This window comes from Neovison vison, chromosome 11 (genome assembly GCF_020171115.1).
Source record: "Neovison vison isolate M4711 chromosome 11, ASM_NN_V1, whole genome shotgun sequence".
Classification (NCBI taxonomy): domain Eukaryota; kingdom Metazoa; phylum Chordata; class Mammalia; order Carnivora; family Mustelidae; genus Neogale; species Neogale vison.
Genome location: NC_058101.1, coordinates 12,304,307 through 12,317,122, shown reverse-complemented (window position 1 = coordinate 12,317,122; position 12,816 = coordinate 12,304,307). Strand labels below are relative to the sequence as shown.

Here is a 12,816-nt window from a genome sequence, read left to right as displayed (position 1 = left end):
TTATGCAAATACTGTCAATCAATGTCTTATCTTTAAATTATTTTAACATTGTCCTTTATATGGTGGAAGGTTTTAATTTTAGTGAACTCCAGCATATTCATTATTTCTATTGTGTGCCTTTGGTGTTGTGTATAGAAAGTCATTATTATACCCAAGATCATCTAGAGTTTTCCCTAGGTTATCTTCTAGGAGTTTTATAGTTTTGCATTTTACCTTTAGATCTATGATTCATTTTTAGTTAAATTTTGTGAAAGGAGCAAAGTTTGTACCTACTTTCTTTTTTTGCATGTGAATGTCCAGTTGTTCCACCATCATTTCTTGAAAAGACTATCCATTGTACTACTTTTGTTTCTTTGTCAATAATCAATTGACTACCTTGTTTGGGTCTATTTTTGACCTCCGTATTATTTCCTTTTCTTGCCTTATTCCCTTAGCTAGAACATTCAGTATTATGTCATAAGATGACATCTTGCCTTTATCTAATCTTGGAAGAAAAGTTTTCCATGTCCCATTATTAAAGATGATTTTAGCTGTGGGTTTTTTGTTTTGTTCTGTTGTGTATTTATAGCTATAGGTTTTTGTTTTGTTTTGTTTTTCTAGCTGTGGATATAATTTATCAAGTTGAAGAAGGTCCTTTCTATGCCTAATTTACTGAAAGTTTTAAACATGAGTGGCTTTTGGATTTTGTCAAATAATGACAAATTTATTCAACAGCAACATTCTGAAACATTAGTTAAAGCTCAGGACAGCTATGACCTCTCAATTCTGTGTTGAGGATTTACTGCTGGCAGATGCAAACAGGTGTTTTCTTGCAGTTTTAGGTTGGTTAATGGACCATCGGCCTCCTTCCACTGGCATCAAGGTATTTACATAAAAATGACCCATCTGAGGGGTAATCTAAGCACTAAAATCAAGTAAAAATCAAGATTACTGAATGTTGAACCAGTCTTGCATACCCAGGATAAATCCTACTTGATGGTGGTATATAATTTTTTATACACATTGTTGGATTCAATTTGTTAGCATTTTGATAAGGATTTTTAGATTTATATTTATGAGAAATATTGGTCTATGCTTTTATTTTATTGTAATGTATTTATCTGGTTTTGATATTTGAGTAATGTTGGCCCCATAGAATGAGTTAAGAAGTATTCTTTCTGTTTCTATCTTCTAAAAATGATAGTAGAAAATTATTATAACTTTGTTATTAAATATTTGGTAGAGTTCACCAACAAACATTCCTGAGCCCAATGCTTTCTGTTTTGAAAGGGTAATTATTAATTAAGTTTAGTAGATATAAGCCTTTATAGATTGTCTACTTCTTGTATGAGATTTGGCAGATTATGTCTTTTAAGGAATTGAATTTTTTAAGGAATTTGTATTTGCATTGATTTGTAATATATATTTAAGTATTACAGGTTACAGGTCAGTAAGACAAACAGACCTAAAGAAAATGGAATTGCTATTCACCTCAGAAAAGGTCTGAGGATAAAGGCTAAATGATTCATCAGTTTTAGAGAACAATATGGCAAGGATATAAATGCAAAAATTTAGGACAACATGTTTTGTAGTACCAGAGTTGGAACAACCCAAGTAGCTCTAAAGACTAGACTAGTTAAAAGATTTGTTACATCCATTAAAATTCATACAATTATGTGAATGTAAAGAACAATGTAAATTTCAAAGTATTTTATAGACAGTTGTAAAATCTAGATTTGGTGAAAAGAAAGGCAAAAATGAATATTTAGGGGGAAGAGGCAAAATGGCAGCGAAGTAGCAGACTGAAATGACATCAGGTCACAGGAGTTCAGCTAGATAGATATCAAATCATTCTGAACACCCACAAACTTAACAGAATATCAAAGAGAAGAAGAGCAGCAATTCTAGGAACAGAAAATTGACCTCTTTCTGAAAGATAGGACCTGCAGAGAAGTGAATCTGAAGCAATGGGAAGATAGACCATGGCGGGGATGGGATGGTTCCCAGCAAGCAGTGGAGAAGTGGAGCACAAAATCAGAACTTTTAGAAATCTGTTTCACTCAAGAGGGACATCACTCAAGAGGCTAAGCAGGGGTGGAGCCTTCATGGGGACAGTGTGGTCTCAGGTCCCGCAAGGTCACAGAAAGATCGGGGGTATGTGAGTGTGGCAGAGATCCCAGGTATCAGAGCAGGGAAGCCAACTACAACTACAGTGATAGAGCCAAGGAGTAAGCTCTTAGCTCAAGGTTACCTTAAACTGTGATCTGTTGTGTACTTGGGCCACTGCTTTTTGAGCAGGAACTCCACAAGTGGCAGATCTGGTGAGACTCACCTTCCTCCTCTGGAGGAGCAGCATAGCAGGAATCTGCTGTGTTTGGAGACTCCAAATGGGGTTGTGCACCAGAGATAGAAACACTCAGTAACAGGCCAGGTGAGCTCATAGTGCAGCTGGAGAATAGGGAGACAGGAGTGATTGACCACTTTTCTCTGAGGTCACATGGAGGAGTGGGGCCCTGAGCTTTTGGCTCCCCTGAGACAGAGATTAGGAGGCCACCATTTTCATTCCTGTCCTCCAGAGCTCCACAGAAAAATTCAGGTAACAAAAGCTCCCGAGAGCAAATCCAAGCAGATTTCTTAGCCTGGACCCTCGCAAGAGTGATGCAATTCCACCTCAGGCAAAGACACTTGAGAATCACTGCAACAGAACCCTCCCCCAGAAGATCAGCAAGAACATCCAGCCAAGATCAAGCTCACTGATCAAGGAGAACAGCACAGCTCCAGAGCTAGAGGAAAGCAATTCATGGAATTCATGGCTTTCCCCCAAGATCCTTTAGTCTTGCAACATTAAATTGAATTTTTTCCACTTTAATTTTTTTCTTATTCTAACTTTTTGTTTAACTTTTCTTCTTTTTTCCTTTAATGTTTTTTAACTAGTTCATCTTAACAATACTTTAATTAAAAAAATGCTTTTTAAACCTTTATTATTATAATCATATTTTATCCTTCATTGTATATAACCTTATTTTTTTGTATACATATAGGTTTCTTTTTTTCTTAAAAAATTTGGAATACAATTTCTTCTAGTAGATCAAAGTATACCCTAAATCTAGCACAGGGATTTGTTCTAGTCTCTAGCCTGAGCACATTCTCTCTCTCTCTCTCTTTTTTTTTTCTTTTTCCAAGCAACTTAACATATCAATTAGTTTTTTTTAGAATTTTTTTTAGTTTTCATCTTTACAGTCATATTCTATCCCTTCATCATGCTTATCCTTATTTTTGTATATAATAAGCTTTTCTTTTTTTTTTTTTAAATTTTGTGAGGTAGTTTTCTCTAAGAGACCAGAATACACCCAAAATCAAGTGGGTGGCTCTGTCTGCTTCACCAGTCTAACACATATATATTTAAAAAATTTTTTTTAATTTCTTTGTAAAATTTCTTCTCCCCCCACTTGTGGTCTCTTCTATTTGGTTAGCATACATTTTTCAGGGGTCTTTGCCACCCTTTTAGTATTTTATTCTCTCATTCATATATTCTTATCTGGATAAAATGACAAAGTGGACAAACTCATCACAAAGAAAAAAAAAAACAAAACAAGAGGCAGTACCGACAGCTAGGTACCTAATCAATATAGACATTGATAATATGTCATATCTAGAATTTAGAATGATGATTCTCAAGGTTCTAGCTGGGCTCAAACAAGGCATGGAATATATTAGTGAAACCCTGTCTGGAGAAATAAAATCCCCTGCTTGAGAAATAAAAGACCTAAAATCAAACCAAGTTGAAATTAAAAAAAGCTATTAATGAGGTGTAATAAAAAATGGAGGCTCTTACTGCTAGGATAAATGAGGCAGAAGAGAGAATTAATGATATAGAAGACAAATGACAGAGAATAAAGAAACTGAGCAAAAGAGAGACAAACAACTACTATACCATGAGGGGAAAATTTGAGAGATAAATGATACTATAAGATGAAACAATATTAGAATAATTGGGATTCCAGAAGAAGAAGAAAAAGAGAGGGGAGCAGAAGGTATATTGGAGAGAATTATTGGAGACAATTTCCCTAATATGGCAAAGGGAACAAGCATCAAAAACCAGAAGACACTGAGAGCCCACCCTCAAAATCAACAAAAATAGGTCCATACTCTATCATTTAATACTAAAATTTACAAGTATTAGTGACAAAGAGTAAATCCTGAAAAAACCTTGGGACAAGAAGTATGTAACTTACAATGGTAGAAATATGAGAATGGCAACAGATTTATCCACAGACCTGGCAGGCCAGAAAGGACTGGTATGATATATTCAGAACACTAAATGAGAAAAACATGCAGCCAAGAATACTATATCCAGCTAGGCTATCATTGAAAATACAAGGAGAGATAAAAAGCTTCCAAGACAAACAAAGATTTTTTTAAAATTGCAAACACCAAACCAGCCCTACAGGAAATATTGAAAGGGATCCTGAAGCAAAGAGAGAGCCTAAAAGTAGTAGACCAGAAAGAAACAGAGACAATATACAGTAATCGTCACCTTATAGGCAATACAATGGCACTAAATTCATGTCTTTCAATAGTTACCCTGACTGTGAATGGGCTAAATGGCCAAGACACAGAGTATCAGAATGGATAAAAAAGCAAGGCCCATCGATATGTTGTTTACAAGAAACTCATTTTAGACCCAAAGACACCTCCAGATTTAAAATGAGAGGGGTGGAAAACCATTTACTATGCTAACGGACATCAAAAGAAAGCTGGGACAGCAATCCTTACATCAGATAAATTAAATTTTAAGCAAAAGACTATATTAAGAGATGAGAAAGTACACTATATTATACTGAAAAGTGTCTGTCCAACAAGAAGATCTAACAATTTTAAATATCTATGCCCCTAACATGGGAGCAGTCAATATATAAACCAATTAATAACAAAATCAAAGAAAACACACCAACAATAATACAATAATAGTAGGGGACTTTAGCACCTCCCTCACTGATATGGACAGATCATCCAAGCAAAAGATCAACAAGGAAATAAAGGCCTTCAATGACACACTAGACCAGATGGACATCACAGATATATTCAGAACATTGTATCCCAAAGCAAGAGAACGCACATTCTTCCGTAGTGCACATGGAACATCCGATCATTCCCTGCATATTTTCAAACAATTATGCTCAAAATTAGAACTCAATCACAAGGGGAAAGCTGGAAAAACCTCAAATACATGGAGGCTAAAGAGCATCCTACTAAAGAATGAATGGGTCAATCAGGAAATTAAAGAAGAATTGAAAAAATTCATGGAAACAAATGAAAATGAAAACAAAAGTGTTCAAAATATTTGGGACACAGCAAACGCATACCATAGAGGAAAGTATATAGCGATACAAAATTTTTCAAGAAACAAGGAAGGTCTCAAGTATACAACTTAACACTACACCTAAAGAAGCAGGTGAAAAAACAGTAAAGAAAGCCTAAACCCAGCGGGGGAAAAGAAATAGTAAAGACCAGAACAGAGATCAATGAAATAGAAACCAGAAGAACAGTAGAACAAATCAATGAAACTAGGAGCTGGTTCTTTGAAAGAATTAATAAGATTGATAACCCTGGCCAGACTTATCCAAAAGAAAAGATAAAGGACCCAAATAAGTAAAATCATGAATGAAAGAGGAGAGATCACAACGAACATCAAAGAAATACAAGAAACTGTAAGAGCATATTATGACCAACTAACTATACGCCAGCCAATTTGACAGTTTGGAAGAAATGGATGCCTTCCTAGAGACATACAAACTACCAAAACTGAACTAGGAAGAAATAGAAAACCCGAACAGACCCATAACCTGTAAGGAGATTGAAGCAGTCATCAAAAATATCCCAGCAAACAAGAACCCAGGGCCAGATGGCTTCCCAGGGGAATTTGACTAAACATTTAAAGAAGAATCAATACCTATTCTCCCAAAACTCTTCCAAAAAGTAGAAATTGAAAGAAAACTTCCAAGCTCATTCTATTTGGTCAGCATTATCTTGATCCCAAAAACCAGACAAAGACCCCAACAAAAAGGAGAATTACAGACCAATATCCTTGAGGAACACAGATGTGTAAATTCTCACCAAAATACTAGCCAATAGGATCCAACAGTACATTAAAAGGATTATTCACCACGACAAGTGGGATTTATTCCTGGACTGTAAGCTTGGTTCAACATCTGCAAATCAGTCAATATGATACAATATATTAATAAAAGAAAGAACAAGAACCATATGATCCTCTCAATAGACGCTGAAAAAAAAATTTGACAAAGTGGGGCATCCTTTCTTGATCAAAACTCTTCAATGTGTAGGGATACAGTGTACATACTTCAATATCATCAAAGCCATCTATGAAAAACCCACAGCAAATATCATTCTCAATGGGGAAAAACTGAGAGCTTTTCTGCTAAGGTCAGGAACACAGCGGAGAGGTCCACTATCACTACTGCTATTCAACATAGTACTAGAAGTCCTAGCATCAGCAATCAGACAAGAAAAATAAATTAAGGACAGCCAAACCAGAAAAAAAGAAGTCAAACTCTCCCTCTTTGGAGATGATATGATACTTTATGTGGAAAACCCAAAAGACTTCACTCCAGAACTGATAGAACTCATACGGGAATTCAGTCAAGTGCCGGGTTATAAAATCAATGCACAGAAATCAGTTGCATTTCTATATACCAACAGCAAGACAGAAGAAAGAGAAATTAAGGAGTCAACCCATTTACAATTGCACCCAAAATAAGATACTTAGAAATAAACCTAACCAGAGAGGCAAAAAATCTGTACTCAGGAAAGTATTAAGTACTCATGAGAGAAATTGAGGAAGACACAAAGAAATGGAAAAACGTCCTATGCTCATGGATTGTAAGAAGAAATATTGTGAGAATGTCTATGCTACCTAAAGTAATCTATACATTTAATGCAATCCCTATCAAAATGCCATCCATTTTTTTCAAAGAAATGGAACAAATGATCCTAAAATTTATATGGAACCAGAAAAGTCTCCAAACAGCCAGAGCAATGTTGAAAAAGAAAGCCATAGTTGGTGGCATCACAATTCCAGACTTCAAGCTCTATTACAAAGCTGTCATCATCAAGAGAGTATGGTTCTGGCACAAAAACAGACACATAGACCAACTGAACAGAATAAGGAGCCCAGAAATGGATCCTCACATCTATGCTCAACTAATCTTTGACAAAGCAGGAACGAATGTCCAATGGAAGAAAGACAGTCTCTTCAACAAATGATGTTGAGAAAATTGGACAGCCACATGCAGAAGAATGAAAATGGATCATTTCCTTACACCACACACAAAAATAGACTCCAAATGGATGAAAGACATCAATGTGAGAAAGGAATCCATCAAAATCCTTGAGGAGAACATGGGAAGCAACCTCTTTGACCTCAGCCACAGCAACTTTTTCCTAGAAACATAGCCAAAGGCAAGGGAAGCAAGGGCAAAAATGAACTATTGGGACTTCATCGAGATCAGAAGCTTTTTCACAGCACAGGAAGCAGTCAACAAAACCAAAAGACAACCGATAGAATGGGAAATGATATTTGCAAATGACATATCAGATAAAGGGTTAATATCTAAAATCTATAAAGAACTTCTCAAACTCAGCACCCAAAGAACAAATAATCCAATCAAGAAATGGCAGAAGACATGAACATACATTTCTGCAAAGAAGATATCTAGATGACCAACAGACACATGAAAAAGTGCTCCACATCCAGTGGCATCAGGGAAATACAAATCAAAACCATAAGGAGATACCACCTCACATCAGTCAGAAAGACTAAAATTAACAAATCAGGAAATGACAGATGTTGGAGAGGATGCAGTGAAAGGGAAACCCTCCTACACTGTTGGTGGGAATGCAAGCTGGTGCAGTCACTCTGGAAAACAGTATGAAGGTTCATCCAAAAGTTGAAAATAGAGCTACTCTATGACCCAGCAATTGCACTACTGAGTGTTTACCCTACAGATGCAAATGTAGTGATCTGAAGGGGCACGTGCACCTGTTTATATAGCAATGTCCACAATAGTGAAACTATGGAAAGAACCTAGATGTCCATCAACAGATGAGTGGATAAAGAAAATATGGTGTATACACACACACACACACACACACACACACACACAATGGAATACTATGCAGCCATCAAAAGAAATGAAATCTTGGCTCTTGCAACAATGTGGGTGGAACTAGAGGATATTATACTGAGCGCGATAAGTCAATCAGAGAAAGTTTTCATATGATCTCCCTGATATGAGGAATTAGAGAGACAGAGTGGGGGTTTAGGAGGGTAGGGAATATAAAATGAAACAAGATGGGATCAGGAGGGAGACAAACCATAAGAAACTCCTAATCTCACAAAACAAACTGAAGGTTGGTGGGGCAAGGGGGAGAATGGAGAGGGCGGTTGGGTTATGGACATTGGGGAGAGTGTGTGATATGGTGAGTGCTGTGAAGTGTGTCAGCCTGGCTATTCACAGACCTGTATCTCTGGGGCAAATAATACATTATACGTTAATAAAAATAATTAATAAAAATGAATATTTAGTAATCTCTCCTATTGACAAAGAAAAAAGTTGTATATAGATACTTCTGTTTAATAATGCATAGATAATGTCTTGATGTAAATACAAGCATAGTTAATATTACTTACATAGGAGAAATATGAAGCCCATTATCATTCATTACATATAGTTTTGTTCTGTTCCCATTTTTTAGCCATTTGTATTAGTTATTTTTATTATGAAATTGAGAATGAAGTCATACTCATGATGATTCAGAATTCCCTGATAAAGTCAGGTGGGAATGCAGGATTGAAAATCAAGAAAAGTACATACAGCAAATAGACAAACAACCCTGTTAATGATGATAGAATTAAAAATTTTCCAAAGATCCTAAGGACTACATTTATTTCATAATATTTAAATACAGAATCTTATACCTTTCCCCTATTTATGCATACCATGACAAATGGCCTGAAAATTTGTTGATTAGAACTGGGAAACATCTCAAATTATTAGGATATATTTATCTTTCTATGTCTTGCATTTATTTCTGAGAATAGAATTGAGGCCAAAACCCTGTCTTCTTTATTTTAAATCCATACAGCACTATACACTGCCTACACTCAGGTAGTGCTTCCTGGTTCTTAAATTATTTATGGTAAAATCAGAATAGTATAAATTTAAATCATGTATAAAGCTAAGGATTTTAAAAATGGATTCCTTTGAATATTAGCTTGTGAAACAAAGCATCTATTGGAAAGTCAGTGCTATGGACTGACTTGTGTTCCTCTAACATTCATATGTTGAAATCTGATTATATTTTGAGATAGGTCCGTTAAACTCAGAATAAACTCTTAAATTCAGATGAGGTCCTAAGAGTAGGCCCTAATCCAATATCACTGGTCTCCTCATAAGAAGAGGAAGAGACACTGGGTTTATGCATGCACAGAAGGAAGGCCATGAAAAGATGTAGCAAAAAAAAAAAGAGAGAGAGAGAGAGAGAGAGAGAAAGGCAGAACACGTACAAGCTAGGAGCATGGGCCTCCAGAGAAACCACCATTTCTGGCAACACATTCCTTGGTCTTAGACTTCTAGCATCCAGAATTATGAGAAAACAAATTTTTGTTGTTCATGACACTTAGTCTGTGGCATTTAGTTGTGGCAGACAGCACACTAATATAATCAGGGAGTTAAGTTAGTCAATATTTCTAATACCCAACTTTTGCTTGTCAGTTCATGTTTCTTCATGATTCTCAAAAACAGTTGGAGTAGAAGCCAGCCTCAGTTGATGGAATCGAATGAGAGTTATATATAAAACTTGCAAAGCAAAACCATTCTTTATTAGAAAAAGCAAGCAATTAAAAATAGAATATGTATTGTATAATTAGTGAAGTAAAAAAAATGCTGTCTTTCAACAACTCAAGCTATAAACTTTTTTAGTTTTCTATTTAATTTTTCAGGTGTCTGTGTAATACTTCCTTAGGAAGTATAAAACATCTAGAAAACTTTTCAGTATGACAGGCTATTATGAAACAGTTCACATAAGACTTAGTGAAGTTTCATCCCACTATTATGAAAGAGATAAGAATGGCAGGGACTCTGATCCAACAGAAGAATAATATACATTTTGAATAGTAATCCATGAATCTCAAAATTCATGGGTCAAAATTCCAAAACCATATGCCAAAGTTAATCCCATCACTAATGTAGTTCAGCTTTCAGCTTATTTCTGGAATCAGGCAAGGATATTATCTTACTCTTACAACAAACATTACACTTTTTTGATTAATAAAAAGTAAAATCTTCTCTGCTATGAAAACTCAGTATACAAGACTTATTTGTGATATCCTATATCTGATTTAAAAAAATAATCTCCCATTAGACTGGCATTTATTAATGTGTTTTATATTTTGTTTTGCTTTGATAAGTCTATTATGTATTGAGGTATCTTACAAAATGGTTAGATGACTGTAAAAAAAAGGGTGAACATGACAATATCTTTCTTGCCTCTCCCTCCCAATTAGTTATTGATAATAATAGTTCATTGCCATCACCTACAAAGTTTTACATGGGCCTGAAATTTTTAAGACTTTACATTTTCCTAGACTTTTCTTAAACCACCTAAGTTTCTTTACAAAACTACTTTATAATGAAAAGCTGTCTCTTACCTAATGCTTCACTGTAAAACTGGTCCCAAACCTGAGTGTCCAGTAGGTGTATCCAGAAGTTAAAGAAGAAGGAAAACATTACATTTTTTACCCTTTGCAGAAAGGTCATTCTGTCTGTTAGTCCTGCCATGGAAACAGGCACATAGGAAAGTGGATTTGGAAGTTTCCCACAGGATTTCTCCACAGTATCACCTATAGAAACCCTTAGTGTGTACACAAAAGGGACTTTCAGTAACTCAGCAATCAGCTCTCCACAGGGTAATTCAGGATCTATGACCATTACATCATAGTTGGTTTCCTGGAGTTTCTTCATGAGTGAATTGTTGTAGACTACACTCTCACACTGAAGTTTTAATTTTCCAGTTATCTGAACAAAGAATTCTTGCAGTTTCATGGCTGACTGCCATCGTGACAATGTTGGCATAACATTAGCAGCCATGTCTAAAAAAGCATTCAATGCTTCTTCAGCCTCCTCTTTGTTATGTGGCATAGGGATTACCTCAAATTTCAATGTGGAAGACTTGCTGTAATCAATGATGAAAGTCTCTGGAGAAACCAACACAGTCACATCGTGGCCCCTTTCTGTGAGCTTCTCCAGAATAATCCTCATATTGAGCCAATGGCTCATGTCACAGGGCCACACCAGGACCTTCCCACAAAATCCACAACTAGCACAGCAGAGCTGCAGCAGTACAATTGCTGAAATCCATTTCTTAGACACCATGACAGCAGTTCCCTCACACACTGCTCTACAGACGTTAAATGTTTGCTGGGCATAGAAGGGAAGAGGCTATTTAGATACAGATCAAGTTAAAAATTAATTTCTAGAGTTAGGAAATGACTATGCATAGAGGACTTTCTCAATATTGTTGACAGGGCAGAGTACTATAGAATATTTGTTCAGGAGGAGATATGAAATATTTAAATATTTTGGAGGAAATGATGGCAGCATTGTAGGAGTTAGTTTTAAATATATTAAGATAAAAATGATGTATTTTAATTGTCAATTTTTAAATATAATAGAAGAACTCATTTAATTAAGTCTAGTATATAATATGGTATATCTTGTGGAACATGATGACTGATAATTTGGGGAAACAAAATTGTAGGTCTTGACATAAAGTTGGTCACATGCTAGTATATAGATAAGATGCATGCATCACATAATAACAGGAAGAATATGCTAATTATGGTATGGTACAACATTTCAGGGCCCCAGAAGATGCTGTCACTCCAACGTGAAAAAAAAAATCACACAAATCTTCAGGATGTAGGGTGCATTTTACCTGAGACCAGAAACAAAGGTGAAAGTAGGAGCATTTTGAAAAAGAAAGGAAGAAAAGGAGAAAATGAATCCTGATATGGAAATAATGGCCATTTAGATATACAGTTATCAGTTCAGTATGTTTAGAGTGAAGGCTTACACAGAACAATACGGACAAGGAAAATACTAGTTAAAACAGAACAGTTTGGAGAGTCTTGAAGGCTATATTTTGGGTTCAATTTTAATTTCCACAAAGAGGTATAATAAGATTTACAAATCAGGTTTGAAAAATGATCATATGTGTCCTATAAGGAAACTATTCTAGCTTCTAAATGGGATTTGAGTGGTAGAGAAAAAACAATGTGTAATGAGCTAAAAGTAAATATTAAGAAAGCAAGGTCTGATGAGAGTATCAGGGAGACTATAATATTGGTTTGTGAATGGAAAGCATAGAATGATGGCCTTATGACTGATGAGAAGTGAGAGATGACTTGTAGTTAAACAATGAGAAAGTGCTCAGTTTATAGTTTGAGCAACCCGAGTATAATAATGACTAAGCAAAACCATGGTGTTCTAAATGAATAGTAGCTATGGAATGATTTTTGACCTGCACTGTATGAGTTAATAATTGGACATGTCTGTGGAAATAGTGATTTTTTTTCTGTGAACACTAAAATCTGAAGGGAAGGATAAAAGTTAGAAATACAGATTTTGCGTGCAGTCATCCATCTATATTTAGGGGCGCCAGGGTGGCTCAGTGGATTAAGCCGCTGCCTTCGGCTCAGGTCATGATCTCAGTGTCCTGGGATCGAGCCCCGCATCTATATTTAACCCAGTTTCA

General features: G+C 35.7%; 1 protein-coding gene across 5 annotated transcripts in view; it reads right to left on the bottom strand.

The window, feature by feature from the left end:
* The window catches only part of LOC122919217 (UDP-glucuronosyltransferase 2A1), a 63,543-nt gene that overhangs the window by 15,691 nt on the left and 35,036 nt on the right, over positions 1–12,816 (bottom strand). The window contains exon 1 of one of the 5 annotated variants that reach the window (XM_044268112.1): positions 10,712–11,435. The exons of the other annotated variants lie outside the window; for them this stretch is intronic. Within the exon in view, the coding sequence (XP_044124047.1) occupies positions 10,712–11,435 (724 nt within the window). Of the gene's footprint in view, positions 1–10,711; positions 11,436–12,816 lie in introns of those variants that run through there. 5 annotated transcript variants of the gene reach the window in all.